This window comes from Bubalus bubalis, chromosome 8, assembly GCF_019923935.1.
Source record: "Bubalus bubalis isolate 160015118507 breed Murrah chromosome 8, NDDB_SH_1, whole genome shotgun sequence".
NCBI classification, from domain to species: Eukaryota; Metazoa; Chordata; class Mammalia; order Artiodactyla; family Bovidae; genus Bubalus; species Bubalus bubalis.
Genome location: NC_059164.1, coordinates 102,872,243 through 102,894,338, shown reverse-complemented (window position 1 = coordinate 102,894,338; position 22,096 = coordinate 102,872,243). Strand labels below are relative to the sequence as shown.

Genomic DNA, 22,096 nt, shown 5'->3' with positions numbered 1-22,096 from the left:
AAAGAGTCAGACATGACACAGCCACTGAGCACACACATAGTTGTTTTACATCTGGAACAGAGATCTCTGCCCTGAAAAGAGAGAAGTAATCAAGGCCATTTGAATCAAAAAGGATGGTGAGAGGTGGGGTATTACCAGACTAAATAAGTGGGTTGTAAAACATGTATTAAGATAATCCTCAATAGTGAAGGAAGACCTTCGAGTAGTCCTATATCTGCCAGATGTTCAATCTGTTCAAGGAGAGTCCCTGTATCAGTGATCTTGCTGCTGCTGCTGCTAAGTCGCTTCAGTTGTGTCCGACTCTGTGTGACCCCATAGACAGCAGCCCACCAGGCTCCCCTGTCCCTGGGATTCTCCAGGCAAGAACACTGGAGTGGGTTGCCATTTCCTTCTCCAATGTATGAAAGTGAAAAGTGAAAGTGAAGTCGCTCAGTCGTGTCTGACTGTCCGCGACCCCATGAACTGCAACCTACCAGGCTCCTCCGTCCATGGGATTTTCCAGGCAAGAGTACTGGAGTGAGGTGCCATTGCCTTCTCCATCAGTGACCTTACCATGGACAATTTCCCGTCTTCACTGGGAAAGGATGCTACAAGGCCAACTGCCAACCTGGGTGTCATTCTAATCAATAAAGAAGCCTTGGCTGGCTTTGTGGACATCACCAGACACTTGGTATGAAGTGGTCACATCATTTGCTAGGAGTACACACCATTTAGTAATGCAAAAGAGCTGGCAGTACTGAGCACTGTTGGACTTGTACCTTCAAGTCTGGAAAACTAGTTTTTAGAAGCTCAGAGCAAAGGTGAGAGTGATTGCAGAACAGTAATTTGAAAGGAGGAGCTTCTAATCTGGAAACCATGGATTCTAGGTACAGGGATGGACACTGTTTTCTGGCACCCAGCAGCCATTCACTCCACTCTAGTAAGCTGTGAGGCAGGAGCCCCTCCCCTGTCAGGGAACTGTGGGTTCCTTGCAGTGGGCATTTGGGAACTGACTCCATTTGAGTCCTTGTCCAGCATATTCAAAAGCAGAGACACTACTTTGCCAACAAAGGTTCGTCTAGTCAAGGCTATGGTTTTTCCTGTGGTCATGTATGGATGTGAGAGTTGGACTGTGAAGAAGGCTGAGCGCCAAAGAATTGATGCTTTTGAAGTGTGGTGTTGGAGAAGACTCTTGAGAGTCCCTTGGACTGCAAGGAGATCCAACCAGTCCATTCTGAAGGAGATCAGCTCTGGGATTTCTTTGGAAGGAATGATGCTAAAGCTGAAACTCCAGTACTTTGGCCACCTCATGCGAAGAGTTGACTCATTGGCAAAGACTCAGATGCTGGGAGGGATTGGGGGCAGGAGGAGAAGGGGACGACAGAGGATGAGATGGCTGGATGGCATCACTGACTCGATGGATGTGAGTCTGGGTGAACTCCGGGAGTTGGTGATGGATAGGGAGGCCTGGTGTGCTGCGATTCATGGGGTCGCAAAGAGCTGGACACGACTGAGCGACTGAACTGAACTGAACCAAAGACCAGGAGAGTGACCCAGGTCTGAGCCAATCAAAGCGTCGTATTCCCCCGAGCCCAGGTGATTGGCTGAGAGGTGCACGCATGACCCAATCAATCTCTGTCAGTGAGATGCCGCGAGACTTTCACTGAGATCCCCAGGAAAGAGACTCTTCTTCATCCTGGAGCTGAATGGGCTCTCACGCTGTCCCTATCCTCAGCCCATGAAAAGTTGAGAGGGATTTAAGGAAGACTTGTCAGAGCAAGGATTCTTCAGCCTAGAGAAGAGTTCTCCTGTCCTGAGTCAAACGGCAGTGGGCGGAAGGGGGTCCAAAAGAGCTGTAGGTAGAGAGTCGGGCAGCCCCCCTAGTCTGGCTGTGGTTCTCTAAGGAGCTGCCTGCCCATGCAGCACGGTTGTTCATTTTACCTCTGTTTATTTGAGCAAAGGCTAAGTAATGGGAGAGAGATGTCAGGGCTCAGAGAGGGGACAGCTGAGGGAGCAGCCCCTGTTGGTACAGCCAAGGTGTGTGACCACTCAGATTCTGTGCAAGGCGTCATGGGTCAGCTCGAGCCATCTTGCCAGCACTAAGAGGGTTGGCTGCCACCAGGAGACCCCAGCACCCAGAAGCTGTGAGGCAGGAGCCCCTCCTCTGTCAGGGAGCTGTGGGGAAGGGGCGGTCTCAGGAGACAGCCTGCTTCCGCTCCATACCAGAGGGCAACACAGGGGAAGGGCTGAGAGACACCCCCTTTAGACAGGATTTGGGGATTTGTTAGAAGCCCACCCCTGAGGGGAGATGGAGGTCCAGGAATCAGAGGGAGGAGAGAAAGGAGGGTGGAGGAACAGACCAAGTCCCCTCCCCTAGACAGCTTCCTCAGACCACAGGTCATCCTGAGCTAAGGGCATTGAATTGGGTCTGAGACTGAAGTTGTAAACTGGACCAGACTGTTTTGAACTATTTAATTGCAAAGGAAATTGAAACCTTTGCAATCTGTCCAAGATATCATCAGGAGAGGGAAGGCAATTCATCAGAGCATTTTTAAAAGAAATAATTGGGGGGGAAGGCACAAAAGGATTCCATGTTTGTATCAATATTTCACTTAGTTCAGGCTATTGAACAAACTGGTTACACAGCTGTCTTGAGACCATTAGGGGAGATCTTATGTGAGAATGGCATATGCCCAGCATGATTAGAGCTGAGAGGGGGGAGAGAGGACAACCTGGGTCTCAGTGACAGAGTTTGACCCTGTGTCAAGCCATACCTGAAGGTAGATTTATGCTACAGTTTTCAGTTATATGGGTAAATGAACTTCCTGAGCCAACCTGGGTTGAATTCTCTGTCAGCAGAAAGAATCCTGAGACAGTGCACATAGGGTTTTTCATGGGGAGAAAACATAGCTTTCATTGGATTCTCATAGGGCTAAAAAATGGTATGGCTTAGGGAAGAGAAACTCAAAAGCTCAAATCTAATGATCTCATTGACAAATACAAGAGAAGACCATCTAATGAGATGCGTGGGGGTCTCAGGGGTATTATGGAAGAACTAGGTCAGAACATTCTTGGGTGCAATGTCTGGAGCCTGACTCTGGCATTAACTGGCACTCAAAAAATATTTGTTGAATGGAAACCAGCAGGAAAATTATCACAAGTCATACTTTACATGCAAATTTTCAGGAATATTTTCAGGAAAATATCTAATGTGTGAACAGCTAATCTGCATTTCCATGTTCTGACAGATGGCCCATATTAACAGAACTCTGATTATAGAGAAAAAAAAAAGAACAGAAAAAAAGAGAACCTGAAAATATTTATTGCATGTATACCATGTGCAAGGCTATACAACTATTAACACTATTGTGACTGCCAAATGTATTTAATTTATAGGCCAGTTCTATATATTCCCATTTTTCAGAGACAGTCCCAGCTGTTACCTGGATAGAGAAAATGATCTTGGAGCCTGCACAGCTGGGGCAGGGCATTGGGTACAAAGGCTGTATTCTCAAGGTAGAAACGGGGACTATCTGCAAGAAAATCACCTGGGACATGTATTTTAAATGGGAGTTCATTGGCCCTGGCCCAGACTTATGAAAGGAGAATCTCTGTGTAAAGGGCCCTGGACTCTACATCTTAACAGACTTCCTAGATGGTTTTATGTACGCTAAAGTTTGAGAAACTTTACCTCCTAAAATCTGTTTATTTGACTGGCAACATTCAGGGGACACAAGAGATGCAGGTTCTGTCCCTGTGTGGGGAACTTCCCCTGGAGAAGGAAATGGCAAACCACTCCACTATTCTTGCCTGGAAAATTTCACGGACAGAGGAACCTGGCGGGCTACAGTCCATGGAGGTCACAAAGAGTTGGACATGACTGAGCATGAATGCACATGCATGCATGCATACACACATGCACACACACACACACACATTTTGCACAGTCCCATAGGAGGTAGTTCTCTGAGGAAAGAAGCCCCCATCCTAGGCTGGGGGGATTTGAAGGAATGCAGGGTAAAGTGAGATAGTATTGCCCTCCTCAAGGTCAAGGTCAGTTTAGGCCACCTCAGAGTTAAGGGGTTGTGTGTCTAAGGCCTCTGAATGCAGGTGTGTGGAAACTTGCTCTGTATCCTCCTGATGGATGAACATAACAAGATGGAATTACAGAGTAGCTGTGGGACAGACTCCTAGAGCCCCAAGCTCTCTCCATGACATCATTCATTCTAGACTCGATCAAGTGCTGCCTTCTTTTGCCCTGGAGAATTTCACTTGGAAGGAGGTACTGTTGTAATAGACACAGACTACTGTTTTAATTGGCAATTCCCTGAAGGTGAGTCATGACTTCTACCTCTCAGAGCTGTTGCCCCCTCTCCAAACCACCACCACGTCCACTACATGGCTGACCACTCTCCAGATGCTTGAAAGTCTTCAGTTTGACCTGCCTTCTGGTTTATTTGAGACCAGGGGGCCGAATTCCCTCTCCTGCTTTGACCACCTCCTGGAGTAACTGCTGGAGTGTCCGCTCCCAAGTTCTTAGTCATAGGACTTGACTACAGTTGACTCTGAGGGTAGGATGGATTGACTTAAGCCCACCCATGCCCCTGTTCTCTTGGCCACAATAGTCTGTTCAAGAATGGGCAGTGATCTAAACATTCTGACCAGGGTTAATCCAATGACTCTTGCTGAGAATTTGGGGTCACAGACTCTTCTCCTTTGGTTATGAGTGGAAGCCTGTCTCCCAGATGTTCTCAGCAGGTTGCCTGGGGTTTCAAGAGAAGGTAACACCTGAGAATGGGACCAATATGAAGAGAGCTCAGCCAAGAAGTGGGGAGAAACTAGGACCAGAGCCCATCTTTGAGCCTAGATAAAGATTTGTTTGAAGCCACATCTATTACTGGACTTCCCTGGTGGCTCAGTGACAAAGAATCTACCTGTCAATACAGGAAAAGCAGGTTTGATCCCTGGGTCAGGAAGAGCCCCTGGAGAAGGAAATGGCAATGCGCTTCAATGTTCTTGCCTGGAAAATCCCATGCACCGAGGAGTCTGGCAGGCTACAGTCCATGGGGTCACAAAGAGTCGGATATAACTTAGAGACTAAACAACAACAACATCTATTCCTAAGCTGCTCAGTTATCTGTATTCATAAGCGTCTCCCTCCTTTTTTTTTTTTTTTTGTCCTTAAGTCAGTTTGGGTTGGGGTTTTGTTACCTACCCCTATCCAAAATCACTGCAGATGATGACTGCAGCCATGAAATTAAAAGACACTTACTTCTTGGAAGAAAAGTTATGACCAACCTAGATAGCATATTGAAAAGCAGAGACATTACTTTGCCAACAAAGGTCTGTCTAGTCAAGGCTATGGTTTTTCCAGTGGTCATGTATGGATGTGAGAGTTGGACTGTGAAGAAAGCTGAGCACCAAAGAATTGATGCTTTTGAACTGTGGTGTTGGAGAAGACTCTTGAGGGTCCCTTGGACTGCAAGGAGATCCAACCAATCCATTCTGAAGGAGATCAGCCCTGGGTGTTCTTTGAAAGGAATGATGCTAAAGCTGAAACTCCAGTACTTTGGCCACCTCATGCGAAGAGTTGACTCATTGGCAAAGACTCTGATGCTGGGAGGGATTGGGGGCAGGAGGGAAAGGGGATGACAGAGATGGCTGGATGGCATCACCGACTCGATGGACATGAGTCTGAGTGAACTCTGGGAGTTGGTGATGGACAGGGAGGCCTGGCGTGCTGCGATTCATGGGGTCGCAAAGAGTTGGACACGACTGAGCGACTGAACTGAACTGAACAGCATCCTAATATACCTTCAGCTCCCCATTTTTCTCTTGCAGAAATGTACCCCAACTATCTTTGTTCCTTCCTCCATCCCCATCTCAACTGAAAACAAAAACACAACTATGTATGAAATAGGATGAGATGGGTGATGGGAGGAGGTGGTAGGATTATTTGAATTCATGACTTGTTGAGACTCCCTGCCCAAAGAATATTGATTAATAGATCAATGTCAACCTGGAAGGAAGACTTGTCCTGTTCAACACTTTAATCAATGACTTGGATGAAATAGGAGACATGCTGAGCAAGTCCCAGATGACACAAAGCTGGAGGAATTATAATATGACAGATGCCAGAATCAAGATTCAAAATTATTTTGACTGAATTGAGCAGTAATAAGGATAAATATAAACTCTTGCATCTAGGCTCAGAAAATCAATAGTCCAAGCAATGGATTGGGGAAACCTGGCTCGGCAGATGTCAAAACATTACAGGACTTTAAGTTGACCACAAGCTCTTGGTGAGCCAGAAGTTGAGGCAACTAGTAACACAGTTAACACAGTTTTCAAAAGAAAAGCTAACCTTGCATCAAAAAAAACCAAACTTTTTAGCCAACCCAATACTTTCCCCAGTGGAATAAGGAAGTGGAATTTCCCGGGAATCAGTTTTCAGCTCAATATATGGAAAAAAAATTCTGACAGTTCCTATAATGGAACAGCTCTCCTCCCAACATTGTGAATGTAATAGTCCTTACATCATCAGAATGTATTAGAAAGGATTCTATTACGGTGGTCTTCCTTTGAAAGCACAGATTTTTTAAATGACTTTCTTTAACAGCTCATAAGTTAAAGCAATGCATATATAAGCATCCAGGAAAAAATGATGTGAAGAAGTAGCCAAGCTCTGCACCCTAAAGTTTGCTTCTGGTCCAGCAATGAGGAGCCCCATCTAGAAGGAATATCTAGAATCCAGCCCTGTTTCAGTCGCTCCATTCCCAGACCCCTTCCCTAGCACTCTCCCCATCTCCACTCCTGCGTTGACTTGGCCTGTCCTTAGGCCTGCTTCTGTCTTCCACTTGGCTCCATTTTCTGGCTGACTCGCACCTTCCTGAGCATGGAGAATCTGCAGACAGAGTGTTGGGAAACCAGGTCTCCTTCCCTTTCCCTTACCTTTGACCTCTGACTGCCTGGGGTTCTGCATTTTCCCTGAGCCAGGCTTGGTTCATGGACCATCCCAGGCAGCGAAGGCATGTAACAATTCTTTTTTCTTTTTCCTCCGTGTTGTTCTGACTACTCCATTTTACTTATTAACCCAGAGAGATGGAGAAGTTGGGCCACGGCACGCTTATACACTTAAAATGTGATTTTAGCAAGATAGTTATCAAAAATAGGTTTCATTTTGATGAACACAAAGCCACACATATGACTGTACTCACATGTTTCTTGCTGAAACTGTCCACCTCTTCTAGAAGCTTCTCTTGGCACTCAGGGTTGGTGGCCAGGAGGTAGGTGGCGAAAGATAGCGTGTTGGTGACAATCTCGTAGCCGGCAATGAGAAAGATGAAGGCCTGGCCCACCACCTCATCCACACTCAAAGGCTTGGACAGGGGTCTGGGTGGGTGTCGCCGGGAAGGGTTTGCTGGGCATTTGGTGGCAGAAAAGACCTGACGGACGATGTCAAAGTTCTCCACGCCCACGGTGGCGGCAGAATGGCGCACATCCTGGACCATTTGGAGGAAATCTCTCCTCCTCTAAGGGAGGAAAGAAGAAAACGCACATTTGGGCCTTAGAGTCACATAAGAGAGCGCTCTCACAGCACAAAAGAAGACGAGCACACTCAGCTTTCAAAGAGTCAATAGGAACGAGGATTTTCTTTGCGGGATTGTCTGAGATGGGCGGAGCCTGGGACCCCACCCTCCCACCGTCCCTCATTACAGCACTGAGTGCAGCCAGCAGCGGGCTGTGTTGCTGCCTGTACAGCATGAGGCCGTTCTTGCTGGGCTGATTCAGGAAGATGTTAAGCCGCGTTGGTAAGTAAAGAGAGCAAGTTGCTGAACAGTGTGTATAGCAGAACCTCATGTCTGTAAGAATGGCACCTGGACAATGTCTGTGATTACATGTGTCCACATGTAGAAAATGTTTAGCAACATCCTAGCCAGCAGTTCCCTGGTGGCTCAGACGGTAAAGTGTCTGCCTACAATGTGGGAGACCTGGGTTCAATCCTTGCGTTGGGAAGATCTCCTGCAGAAGGAAATGGCAACCTACTCCAGTATTCTTGCCTGGAAAATGCCATGGACAGAGGAACCTGGTAGGCTACAGTCCATGGGGTTTCAAAGAGTCAGACACGACTGAACGACTTCACTCACTCATTCACCCAGCAGTTCATGGTGAGCTGAAGGAGCTGGGAAAACCAGGGAGTTTTTTATTATTTTCCTTCATCTGCGTTTGTATTGTTGGTTGGTTGGTTGTGTTTTCTGATAATAAAGCAATTCAAGCATCGTATAGAATTAAATTAGAGACTTCCCTGGTGGTCCAGGGGCGAAGACTCTGTGCTCCCAGTGCAGGAGGCCTGGGTTCAACCCCTGGTCAAGGAAGTAGAGCCCACATGCCGCGACTAAGAGTTTGCATGCCACGACTAAGGATCCCGCCTGCCCTGGTGTAGCCAAATAAATAAATATTTAAAATATAAATCAAAGTAAGTGCTCCATTGTTCACATCCCACCCTCCAGGGTGGACTTCTGTGTCTAGTTTTTGTCACAGCAGGGAGTTCACAGGACCAGGGGGCGGGGAGGGAACTCATCTGAAGAAGCCTGACTTCCAAGTCTCCAGCCTGCATTTTGCTCATCCTCCTCAGGTTGGGTCCCTTCTATCCTCAGTAATCTCCCGCCCCACTTAAGTTAGAGCTTTCTTACCATTTCCCCATTCTTCCTTATCAGTAGTTTGCAGATCCTCTCTATTTACACTACCCCTAAGTGTAACAATGGAGTGTTTATGTATTCCTTTAGCACTGACACTGCTGGTAGCTCAGCTGGTAAAGAATCTGCTGCAATGCAGGAGACCTGGGTTCCATCCCTGGGTCCAATCCCTGACTTGGTAACATCCCCTGGAGAAGGGAATGGCTACCCACTCCAGTATTCTGGCCTGGAGAATTCAGTCCATGGGATCTCCAAGAGTCAGACACAACTGAGAGACTTTTACTTTAACATTGACAAAGTGTGCTCCTGACACATCTCCTCTTTGAACAGCTCTTGGATGTGATGAAGGACCACTGATGGGTTACTCTGTTCTGAAGTCTATGGGACTCAACACCAAAAAGGCAAGTATTAGAACCAAGAGAAACAAATGATCATTTCAAAGTTCTTGACTTGTTGCATCATTTTCTCAGTTCTTTGGCTTCTGGATTTCTATCAAATCCGTAATCTATGTCACACACATTAGCATCTTTTAAGGAGGTTGTTTGAAGAAGGAAATGGCAACCCACGCCAGTATTCTCACCTGGGAAATCCCATGAACAAAGGAGCCTGGCGGGCTACAGTCCATGGGGTCGCAAAGAGTCAGATATGACTTAGTGACTAAACAACAACAACAAAGGCGGTTGTCAGGTCACACAGGGTTGCTTGCATCTCCAGGGCCGGATCCTGTGCCCCACCCCAACCCCACCCCATGCCTGTACTGGGCCAAGCACATGTTAGGTTTGCAATCAACAACTCCACAAATACTAATGTACCTGCATTGTCCTAAGTGTATTTTGAGGAAAGCTGTGTTGGATTTACTCATAATTGCATGCTTTGGAGCAGGAATCTTGGATCATGAGCCCCTTAGATCATGAGACCCTTGGGTCGTGACCCCTTAAATCATGAGACCCTTGGGTCATGAGACCCTTGGGTCATGACACCCTTGCAGCTCTGCTGGTTGGAAGATGTCTTCTGCAGAGATTCCAGTGGGGCTCACAGCTCAGCCTGTGGGACGCAAGAATCTTGAGACTCAGGGAGGCAAGGCCCCACATACTGCCAGCCTGCTTGCATAGGATTGGCTGAGAGGATGGCCCTTGCCCCGCTCTTTCCACCCTGGCCCTGCTCAATCTGCTTCCCAAACAGCATCCACAAGGGCTGACTTTCCCCAGCTTCCTTCCTGTTGCCTGGGCAACATCTGAGACTCTAATCCTGGTCCCGGGGCCGGGCACGATGGCATGAGTGGGAGGTGAGCTCTCTCGGCTTCCAGATGCCACTCGGGGACCCCAGAGCATCCCAGGCTCTCTCTTGATCCGCCCATTTGAAACTCCTCAGATCTCCGAGGCTTGCTTGTGGCTTTGCTGGAGTCACATGAGGACAATGGTGGAAGGGAGGGTGAAGCCACATCCACCTCATTGGATCTACCCTAGGGCAGAGCTGCAGCTGGCATCCTTTCCTTTCATCCCGGCCCAGCCAGGCTGCTTCAGGGCCGCCGAGCCTTATAGGAATCTGCCTTAACCTCCAACCCCAGAGGCCAGAGGAAGGGCGGCTCTCTGGGGCCTGTGCGCTGGAGAGGAGCATTAGTGTTGCTGGGTTCCTTTTATTCGCACTGTATCACAGAGGCTATTTGAACACTGCCCATTTAGGCCTGCAACAGTGCTGGTTTATGGTTATATCCAAGAAAAATACGCACCCTGATAGATGTAGGTGTCTAATCCACCCATTGGCGAGAGCTTAGAAAAATATTTACCTTTTAACATCTGTGCTGCATTTTCCACTGCGCAAACACACATCTGCTTGATGGAATGTCTACGGAGTTTAGATGGGTTTAAAGCAAGTTTTCTTAGTAACCATATAGCTCTGTCTTGACATGGGCAGTCCTGGATTCATGGTTGGGAGGTTTTTCTCAGATCAACTCGTTGTTTGAAACAAATAGCTCTTGAGTTTAAAAAAGGAAAAGCTTGAGGCAATCCTAGTAATTGGATCTTTAATAACCCTTCACCTCTTAGCAAGCTATTTGGTGCAAACAGTTTGAGAATTTTCAGCCTGATTCCTCCACCAGTGGGTTTCAGGCTGGGGGTAGGAGGGGTGTGTGACAAACCTCACGCACATGAAGGAAGGCCTTCACAGTAGTATCAAGGTTTGAAAACGGGACTTTGCTCATCCCTCCTTCCCCAGGCTCACCCTGGAGGAGCATGGACCTGGATAAGAATGTTCTGTCCTTTCAGATGGCAGAGCTGGGCCAAGGACACCAGGAACTGATTCTTCTCATACCTCGAAGGGTGGCAGGTTGAGTTCCCAGTGGTATGGGCCAAAGGGCAAGCTTGCCTGCACCTTCCCCCACCTTCTGGACAAGGACACCTTTGCTGCACAGTGTCCAGAATGTGAAGCTGGGCATGTAGAGGCTACTCCATGCGACTGGCCACTAACTGACTGCATCTGCCTTGATCTCATCTTCTGCCATCACGGCGACACTGGACCACACATCTTCCCTTGGTAATCTCTCTGACCTGCCCAGTCTTTGAGAAAACACTTAAAAAAATCATTTTATTTATGTTTTAAAATGTTTGTTTATTTGGCTGTGTCAGGTCTTAGTTGTGGCTTAGTTGTCAGGTGGAATGTGGGATCTTAGTTCCTCGAGCAGGGTTCAAACTTGCATCCCTTGCATTGGAAGGCAGATTCTTAACCAATGGACCACCAGGGAAGGCCCCTTTTATTTCTTTCTATTTTTGGTTGAGCTGGGTCTTTGTTGCTGCGTGGGCTTTTCTCCAGTTATAGTGAGTGCGGGCTCACTACAAGAGTAGGGGGTTACTCTCTAGTTGGGATAGGCAGGTATCCCATTGTGGCGTCTTCTCTTGTTGCAGAGCACAGGCTCTAGGGCACAGGGGCTTCAGTAGTTGAGGCTCTTGGGCTCTGTAATTGCAGCTCCCAGGCTCTGGAGGACAGGCTGGATAGTTGTGGTGCACTGGCTGAGCTGCTCCATGGCATGTGGAATCTTCCCAGACCAGGGATCGAACCCACATCCCCTAGCATTGGCTGGCAGATTCTTTACCACTGAGCACCTCAGGAAGCCTGAGCAAACACTTTTAAAGCTACATCTTATGCAAGCCAATTCAGGAAGAGACATTTCAGCCCTGCTTTTTCCTTTTCAGCAGTTTCCTTGACTAGAGTAAGGCCCATAAAGAATAGTATTATACATGCACAAGCATATCCAATATTGAAACTATTTTCCTTAACACTGAACATTCCTATTTCTATTCTCAGCCAGGTTCAATCAACAGATATTTACTCGATTCCTACTGTGTGCCAAGCGCAGGGCATATCCACAAAGGGGAAAGAAATTTCTAGTTCTCAGTGAAGCACATGAGGGCCCTCAACCATGCGTTTTGCCGTAACACCCTCCATCCCTCCGTGCAGAGAGGGATTGTGGGATTGGTGACAGCTGCCTGATCTCCCCTCTCAAAACGATGCTGTTCATGCGGTAGAGCTCCATCTTGCTGTTTTTCAATATAAATAATATACTGATGAAAAGCACATGTGGGCAGCTTTATCTAGAAAATTCTCTGGGGTGGCCATAACCTGTGCCGGGGGTGATGCTTGAAATAAGGCGGCCTGTGAGCTTGAGGGGAGGGCAGCTTTAATTCTACTCCCCTGGGTCAGAGGGTGGACAGATTGCTCTGGGCTGCTGCTCCCCGCCGTCCTTCCTGCCTGCTTTCACCTCTCTCTCCTTATTTGTTCCTCCTCAGCCTCCCCCCACCACCCCCCTTCTCTCCCTTGGCTGCCCCGGCAAGCTCTAAGTGCTAGGCCACTGAAGGACAGCATGGCATGAGTGTGTGGGGCTGGGAGGGGAGGGAGAGAAAGCAGACAGCGATGCCAAATTAGCTTCTGTTCCATTCCGACGCCGTGTCCTATTAAAATACGTTACCTCTTCGGCTGCTTGCTGGTCCCGCAAGGCAATCACATTCCTAATGAGTTTGTTAAAAAAGCCATTCAGTTCATCTCGGTTCTTATTGGGCAAAATCCGGGCCAGTGGGACCATTATGGATGGAAATGATACTTGAAAGAGAAAAACAAAAGTGGCATTGAAAAGAGGGTGAGAATAAACCAGGGCTATTAGATGCCTGTTGCCAGGAAGCAAGCCCTGGCCTTGAATTAGTCTTTTGAAGGCCTGTCTTCCCCCTCTGAATTGCCGCTGCTCAGAGTGGAGTTCTACCTCTGGACTCCTCACCCTTCCTTGAATGAAGTAAGCGCTCGATAAACGTCTATACGATGGAAGTGGGGCTTCAACTGAGGGTCCACTTCCATCTGGCCCTCAAGCAGCCAGTCTCATGTTTATAAGTTAATTTCCCTAGTCCTAGATAGGAGCGTCCAAGATTTCTGTATTTCATCAGGAAAGAAGAGATTGCAGGCCATATTTCAAGTCTTAGCAAGCGGTGGAAACCGATCTCCTTTTTTAACTTTCTGGTCATTTGCATTTTTTGTTTTTTCCTTTGGATCATTTTCCCCAGAGCTGCCACTTATTCCCTCCTGGATGACAGCCTGGACCATGGGGCCAAGCCTGTCCCTGGGGACTGCGGCTCAGTTCAGATTCTCAGCATTCACAGTGGGTCTCCCGTGCACAGGCCCACGTGGGAGCTGGGGGAGAGGACCCTTCTGATCCATGCATGTCTCGGCAGGCTCTGCCCATCTTCAAGAGCAGGGGCCTGCACCAAAATGACACAGCAGGGAGGGAGAGCTTGGAGTGGCAGCCACCATGGGAAGTGGACCCACGTGCCCTGCAGTGCACAGGATGCCCTGTGGTTGATGGCAAGGGGAACCAGTTCCCCTGGGGTGTAGAGGGTGAGGGGCGACCCTCTGTGCTTTGACTGCCATAGTGACGATTGCAATACAGTGTCAGTGCAGAGCATGGAGGTGACAGGGGCTTCCACAGAAATTGACTCGGAAATGGGAATGAAACTGACCAAGGAAGGAAATAGAATTTGCCAGCCCAGCAGAATGGTTTGGAACTATGGCAATACTCAATAACCATAGTAACAACACTGCAGTGCTTCCATAAAGGCAAGAAGACACCGGAATTGGCCAGAGGGTAAACACTCACTTCTAAAATAGAAATGAGATCAATGGACTGGTCTCCTCACCATTGGGTAATCTGCTAGTCACCCATCACATGGTTTCCAGTTCACTATGTGTTGGGCTTCAAGCAGAGTAGTGTTCTAAAGAGGGTTTTGCTGGAGGGGACGAATATGTCCTAGAAAATGAAAGGTTTTAGGTTCCCATCTTGACTCTGCCTTTCCAGCCTCAGTTTTCTCATCTGTGAAGTGGGGAGGAGAATACCTTCCTCACGCGGTGGAAACAAGCACTAGCGAAGGCAATGGAGCAGGCCTCTCAGCCCTGTGCACCACGGCCGTGCTCGCTGTGGGCCGGTGAGCTGGGCCAGGCCTGCCTGTGTGGGTAAGTGGCCCCAGGTTGGTGCAGAGGAGCCTGGGCATCTCCAGGGAGACCAGGGCTCTGCAGGGCAGACTCCACAGGGTGACTCTCAGAGACACCCTGAGTGTCCTTTTCCTGGTGGCAGGGGTGGAGTCCCGAAGCTACCCGAGGCCACTGTGGTACCACGGGGTCTGCCCAACTTGCCCAGTTTACCCCGGTTGGCAGGAGCTGCACTTACAGAGTAAAACCAGGAGAGGTTTGGGGATGGAGGATGCAAAGAAGCGCCTGCAGTGCTCCACGAAGGGGTGCTCAGGAGCCTCCTGGGAGTCCACTTCGGTGCCGAAGGCAACACTGGCCACCACATCTGTGGTGTAGCAGCAGTAGGTCCTACAGGGGAGGGAACCATTTGTGTTCAGGAAGGAGGTGGCCACTGGCCTCCCCATCCACCTCCTCCCGGAGTACACGACTCCACCATCTACCTGCTCAAAGCGGGGCTCCAGCAGACCTGGAGTGGGGTGGTAGGAGAGGAACCCTCCCCTCTACCACGTTGGGGTGAGATCCTGGGAGGACGACAGCAGAATTCAAGGGGAGTGTGTGTGTGAGTTCAGTCACTTCAGTCCTGTTCAACTCTGCAACCCCATGGACTGTAGCCCGCCAGGCTCCTCTGTGCAGGGGACTCTCCAGGCAAGGATACTGGAGTGGGTAGCCACTCCCTTCTCCAGGGGATCTTCCCTACCCAGGGATCAAACCCGGGTCTCCTGTGGTTTCTGCACTGCAGACAAATTCTTTATCCACTGAGCCACCTGGGAAGCCCATGCAAGGGGAGACATAAATACATAACAGGGAGCCAATCTAGACAAAGATGGGGTCATCCTGACAAAGTCAAATACCAAGAAATACACTTTACTTTTTCCTCCCTGTGGAGGAGGGAAAACACTTGACCCAGAGTCTATGTGCTTTACTCCAAAGTTGTGCGGAGCCCTTCCAAGGCCAGGGTCTAATGACTGATTGATGTAGATAGAGCAAGTTGCGATTGATGAAATTATTAATAGCAAGCTGATTGTCTAGTTTTATTAACTCTGTCTCCCTCTTCCTTCTAATGGTTTTACAGTTTTCATTGGAGCAACAAATAAAAAAACCAGGGCCCTTTTACACTCAAATAAACATAAGACAAACTTTGGGAGCAGTTTCATGAACATATGTATATTATTACAGGAAACACACATTGCACTTTAGAAACAAACAGAAGGAAAAGTGTCTGGCAGTAGCTCCAGAAAAATTAACCTCTTAGGCTCTAGGAAACCTGCCCCTCAAATGGCCATTTTAAGCTCTAAGAAAATAGCCTTTTTTTGTTTTCTTTGTAGGGGTAGTTAAGTTGCTTCTAAAAAGGCTAACAGCTGGGAATTCATATCCTTTACTAATGAAAGGGTCTATTTTTGTGGCTTGACGTAGGTATACACTTAGTTCCTCTTCTTCATAAATTCTATAACCACTTATCATTAAGGACTACATGACATCTTCAGATGATGTGTTTTATTTTGACCTCTTTTACTGAGAACATCTCTACAATTGATTACATATTTCCCGGTGATAGCAAAAAAACAACGTGACTGCTGAATGTGATTTCATCTGATCCTAAACATTGACGATGTAAAGGTTTTAAGAGTTATTAATTTTGCTTTTATGGCTGCTGGGCCAACCGAGCAACTGAGTACCCAACTCAATGAGTTGGGTGAAGCCATACCCTCACCCAGCTCATGCATGTCATGACCAGAGAGAATGTGGAGGAGAGAATTTTGTAAACAATATGGTAGAATGTAAATGCTGGTGATGATTATGTTATGATTTTATTAACATTGATAATGAGAGCAAGTTGGCTTCTGGCTGATCTGCTGTTTGACTCTTAATCTGATATAAACCATACTTTAGCAGAGGTCAATTAGGCAAAAAGCCAGACAATCAGTCGTTTAAACTGAGCCTCCACCACTAAGTTATGGCTTCCAGGCTGGGGGCAGGGGGGCCCACAGTTTTTCTTGAATTAAAACTGCATGGACTATGCCCCTCCAGACCCTGGCCTTTCTGCTCAGACATATCTTGCCCCCTCCTGGGTCTACAGAGGTCGGAGGGCACATCCCCTCACAAAACACGCCAATTCAGGGTTCCCTGCACAAGTCACAGCCCCCGGGGCTTCAACTCTGTATTTGCCTCACATTTTCCATGGGTCTCATTTCTTCTTCTTAGTCAGTCTACCTACACGTTTTGGAGCTTGTAAGCATTTCCATAGTTTGTTGGTCCCAGGATAATTGTTCAGCAATTATGTACAGTTACAAGAAGCAGCAGTTCTAAAATATGATTTCTCATCTATAATATAGCCACGCAGTGCCCTTACCTCTGGATGTCAAAAGCCTCCCCAGATTGTGCGTAATGCTCTAGGTGAGCCAGAAGCACATCGCAGGCCCGGCTGATTAAAGGAGTCATCTGAGAACAGATAACAAAGCTGCAATTAGGACACCATGCAGAGAGCACACCTAAATTAGCAGCAGATGAAGAGGTTATGTATGGTGCTTCCTGCGAAAATGGTTATCATTTTGATGTGACTTTCGTGTACCTGAGAATAAGATCTAAAATTCACAAATATTGTAAAATACAATCGCTGTAAATGCCTATTTTAGCTCAAACAATCTGGTTTTTGTTTTTTTTGAAAGCAAAAAGAAGAAAGGATTTAGAGTAAATACTGTGAAATAATTATAAAAATGATCATTACATGCTTAGAAATGAGACTCAGCACTGAGTTTTCTGACATTTGGTTAGCATTAGAGAGTAAACAGACCACAATCCGTATGTACTAACTCGGGAATTAGCCCAAATCCATGTTTGCTTGATTCCAATTATACTTTAGATCTTCCACTAGAACGTAGAATCTCAGTACTGAGAGGAACCTAAGGTTCATCCCTTTCTACTGCTTATTCAATACAAAGATCATTTTTAGAGCACGTGGATGGATGGTTATTCATTTCCGCTTAAGCTGTTTAAAACTTCGAATATAGGGAAGCCTTGATTTCAAGAGGCCTTTGATATCCAGGACTACTGCTGAATTTCTTTTTTGTTTTTTGTTTGTTTGGCTCTGCTGGGTCTTTGTTGCGGTGAACAGGCTTTCTCTAGTTGCAGCACATGGGCTTGGTTGCCTTGCAGCATGTGGGGTCTTGGTTCCCAGACTAGGAATCCAACCCACGTCCCCTCCATTGGAAGGTGGATTCTCAGCTGCTGGACCGCCAGGGAAGTCCCCTGAATTTCTTTTTTGAATATGAAAATATCTGTCTTATGGAAAATACCTAACATACACACAGAAAGAATGGTAGGGATTATGAACACTCATGTAACCATGATCTGGCTTCAACAAATTTAGTTCTCATTTTGGCCGCGCACCACGTTGACCCTAAAAGTCTGACTGCAGTGAGTGGAATTCCTTGTGGAACCCAATGGGCACTCACATGACCTTTTATTTTCTCCTGTATTTTTGAAAAGCCAAGTTGGAAACATCAGGGGGAATCCTTTGAACCAGGTCACAATCAGGACTGACACCATAGCTAAAGCAACATGCTGTGATCTAGTGTTTTGAGTATTTCTTGTGGAAAACTTCCTTTGAAATGTTGCTTATGTTTAGATTTTACTTCTTTGACACTAAAATGTCAGTTTCTGAGATCAGGGGAGATTTTTGTCTGTTTGTTCATTTTTGTATCCTCAGCCCTTAGAACAGCACTTGGTACATAGTAATTCATTGAATGAATGAATTTTAATGATTACATAAGACCACTGTTCAATTATGGCTTGAGGCGCTGGGAAAGGTTATAAAATGTTAATCTGTTTGTTAGAAGGTATATTGTTGTATTGAGGCAGACTCTGATTCCCTCTAACACCCCCTAGCTGGTTTCATTTCTTTCTTCTTCCATGTGCGTGTGTGCATAGTCGTGTCTGACTCTTTGTGACCCCATGGACTGTAGCCCATCTTAAAGAGATGGGAATACCAGACCACATGACCTGCCTCCTGACAAACCTGTATGCAGGTCAAGAAGCAACAGTTAGAACTGGACACGGAACAACAGACTGGTTCCAAATCAGGAAAGCAGTGTGTCAAGGCTGTATATTGTCACCCTGCTTATTTAACTTCTATGCAGAGTACATCATGAGAAATGCTGCACTGAATGAAGCACAAACTGGAATCAAGATTGCCGGGAGAAATATCAATAACCTCAAATATGCAGATGACACCACCCTTAAGGCAGAAAGCAAAGAGGAACCAAAGAGCCTCTTGATGAAAGTGAAGGAGGATAGTGAAAAGGTTGGCTTAAAACTCAACATTCAGAAAACTAAGATCATGGCATCCAGTCCCATCACTTCATGGCAGATAGGTGGGGAAACAATGGAAACAGTGAGAGACTTTATTTTCTTGGGCTCCAAAATCACTGCAGATGGTGACCACAGCCATGAAATTAAGACGCTTGTTCCTTGGAAGAAAAGTTATGACCATGTTAGACAGCATATTACAAACCAGAGACATTACTTTGCCAACAAAGGTCGATCTAGTCAAAGTTATGGTTTTTCCAGTAGTCATGTGTGGAAGTGAGAGTTGGACCACAAAAAAGCTGCGCACTGAAGAATTGATGCTTTTGAACTGTGGTGTTGGAGAAGACTCTTGAGAGTCCCTTGGACAGCAAGGAGATCCAACCAGTCCATCCTAAAGGAGATCAGTCCTGAATATTCATTGGAAGGACTGAGGCTGAAGCTGAAACTCCAATACTTTGGCCACCTGAGTCAAGAACTAACTCATTGGAAAAGACCCTGACACTGGGAAAGGTTGAGGGAAGGAGGAAAAGGGGATGACAGAGGATGAGATGGCTGGATGACATCACTGACTTAATGGACAAGAGTTTGAGCAAGCTCCAGGAGTTGGTGACAGACAGGGAAGCCTGGCATGCTGCAGTCCATGGGGTCACAAAGAGTTGGACATGACTGAGCGACTGAACTTGAAGTTGGACTGTAGCCCATCAGGCTCCTCTGTCCATGGGATTTTCCTGGCAAGATTACTGGAGTGGATTGCCATTTCCTCCTCAGGAGGATTGTCCCCACCCAGGAATTGATCCTGCGTCTCCTGCATTGGCAGGTGGATTCTTTACTGCTGAGCCACCTGGGTGCTTCAGACACCTGGACAGCAAGTTTTGCCCCTCACCCCTCAGCATCTGCTGGACCATCGTTCCCTAGCCCTTCAGCTACTCTGGGCACCACATAGTTTGCCTACACTCTCCACTCTTACTTCTCTCTCTCTCTGTCTTTTAATCAGCCTCACTCCTGAAAGGCAGTCCCATAAATGGAGCAGCATCTCAGGTGCAGTCCTATAAGTCACAAAGAGATCACTTCCCTGCATGTCAGTTGCAAAGCCAGGTATGTGTTGACTTTTTGAGAAGACACATAACACAGGCAAATACTGAGGTTCAGGTCAACGAAAACCACAAGTTTTCTTTCCGTGAGTCATCATCAGGTGCAGTCGGTTTTTTGACGCTTGAGTGTCCATTCATTAGAAAGGCTTTACATTTACCTAACGTGTACCTCTGTAGGAAGTTGTCCTACCATCTGTTCTGAGCAGAGCCATTTCTTCCCTGCCCTGAGACAGTCAGGTGATTGGAGAGGCCTGGCAGGGGGGACCAGCCTGGGCTGCTGCTGCCCAAGGTTGGAGGGGCACACAGTCTTGTTGGACCCCTCCCTCCTGTAACTCCCTCCAAGCCAGCCCTACGTGGTCTGGGGTGTAATGAAAGTGCTGTGTCCCCAGGGGCCCCCCTGCTGGCTGTGGGGGATGGTCAGAGAAACAGAAGGGCACCTCTGTTGAGTGAGAGTGAGCGAGCTGGTCTGAGCTCAGGATTGCATGGGTTCCTCAGTGCGGGAACCTGTGGGCAGCTGGGCAGCAGGTCAAGGAGTAGATAGTTAAAGCACAACCCACCTACACACCCAGTGGAGAGATGGCAGAGTATCTGAGACCCTTCCCATGTTCCCTACTGCAGAGACTCTTGGGGAGCATTTGTAGAGGGAAGCTAGGGAAGAATTTTCTGCTCATCAAGCCATAAGGGCTTAGAGTGCTGGTTAATTGTACTAGGCGTGGGTGGACCAAGGGGGTACTCATGCATTCAAAACTCATCTCCTGTATCCTTGGCCGTTCCTTCTTTGTTCCATTTGAAGGCTGGTCATTGTGCCTTGTGGAGAAGGCAATGGCACCCCACTCCAGTACTCTTGCCTGGAAAATCCCATGGACGGAGGAGCCTGGTAGGCTGCAATCCATGGGGTCGCTAAGAGTCAGACATGACTGAGGGACTTCACTTTCACTTTTCACTTTCATGCATTGGAGAAGGAAATGGCAATCCACTCCAGTGTTCTTGCCTGGAGAATCCCAGGGACGGGGGAGCCTGGTGGCTGCCGTCTATGGGGTCGCACAGAGTCGGACACGACTGAAGCGACTTAGCAGCAGTAGCAGCAGTGTGCCTTGTAAGCCTTTGGTTTGTCACTGTATACACAGGATCAGACACAGAGCTATGGCCCTCTACTTTCAGCAGCCATGGAATTGGTCCGTGTCACTGTTTCCAGCTCTTTGGCCAGCTGTGCATGAACCTAAATAAAGGTTCTATCAGGCACCATCTTATCATTGTTAGCATAGGAAGACTTTGTCAAGTGATTTGCCAAAACAGAAATGTAATTTATCCCAACTATCTATCCTGAAGTCCACTAAACAAACAAAAAAAAAAAGTGAGAAAGAAAGAAAGGGAGAAAAGAAATGAGGGTGACTATCCTGAATTGCTATCTTGGTTATTATGAGTGGACTCTTATGACTACTGCATTCTTTTCTAAATTTTTACAAACCACCAATTTAATAATCCATTAGTACAAAAGTATGGGCCAAGGGGTCACTTCTAATAGCCTCTAGGCTGTAACTCTCAGTAAATCTCAGACTCACTTAAAGTTGGAGAACTCAATACTGTCTAAGCCACGTTCCTATGACTGGCTCACTGACCACCTTTCCTTCCATTATTTTTAATAAAATTAGAAGTTCAAGTGAACTGTGCTTTAATATAATTTCATATGCCAAAATATCTCTTCAATTTATTTCAGAGGAATAATAACATGGTAAAAAGAAAAATGCCATTTGAAAGGACATCTCTTTAGATATCAAGCTAGAAGCTTCCTTAATGCAACAAAACCGAGATGCAACATGAAATTTGTTTTACACGCAACTCTTCAGAAGCATGTCCTGTGTATAAAGAAGCGTCTCCCCTTATTGACCCCAATCATATGCCTGGACAGTGCAAAATGGGGGCTGGACTGGCTGCCCACCCTCGGTTCTTCTGTGTGCTCATGATTAGAATGCTTTGTTGTCAGCTGGTGTGATTGTAATTTCTACCATACTCTGCCTGCTGTCTGTCGAACTGAATGGATAATGACATTTTTATTTAGGTTAATGTGATATGAGATGGGGCATGTAATACGAAAAATGTTTTAAAAAACAGTGCGGAGAAAATATTATAAGACAGTGGAGCATAATCTGTTTGTTCGCCAATAGCCACCATTTCAGGTTTTCTTCCTTGTACCCAAGCAGTTACGGAATATTTACTCTTACACGAGTTGCATACAAACAAAAGCTCTCTTTGCTGGGCTTGCAATCATCTTTATACAATCCACAAACCCCACAGTTCTTTCCCTAGATTTGCAGACAAGCAGGCCTAGGTGGCTTGTGCAAACACACAGGCACAGATGAACATACAATGCTATCATCTCACAGAGCTGAACAAAAGACTCTCATTTGGTTGTTCTGTTTCATCTTCTTCGTAGGATAATGAATGCTTCCTATTTTTGTTTATCCCACATTTCTTCATAAAGCATACATGTTACATTTACAGTCAGATAAAATATTAATGTTA

At 46.9% G+C, this 22,096-nt stretch overlaps 1 protein-coding gene and 1 long non-coding RNA gene across 7 annotated transcripts in view; one reads left to right on the top strand and one right to left on the bottom strand.

Annotated features, from left to right (window-relative positions):
* Positions 1-22,096, bottom strand: part of TBXAS1 (thromboxane A synthase 1) — a 173,922-nt gene that overhangs the window by 48,883 nt on the left and 102,943 nt on the right. For all 4 annotated transcript variants that reach the window (XM_006078778.4, XM_006078775.4, XM_006078777.4 and 1 more), the window contains exons 6-9: positions 16,528-16,616; positions 14,377-14,525; positions 12,637-12,767; positions 7,197-7,511 (exon numbers count right to left, since the gene is read on the bottom strand). In XM_006078778.4, the coding sequence (XP_006078840.3) occupies positions 7,197-7,511; positions 12,637-12,767; positions 14,377-14,525; positions 16,528-16,616 (684 nt within the window). The remainder of the gene's footprint in view (positions 1-7,196; positions 7,512-12,636; positions 12,768-14,376; positions 14,526-16,527; positions 16,617-22,096) is intronic.
* Positions 1-22,096, top strand: part of LOC123334815 — a 111,526-nt gene that overhangs the window by 42,215 nt on the left and 47,215 nt on the right. The gene's annotated exons all lie outside the window — the stretch shown is intronic.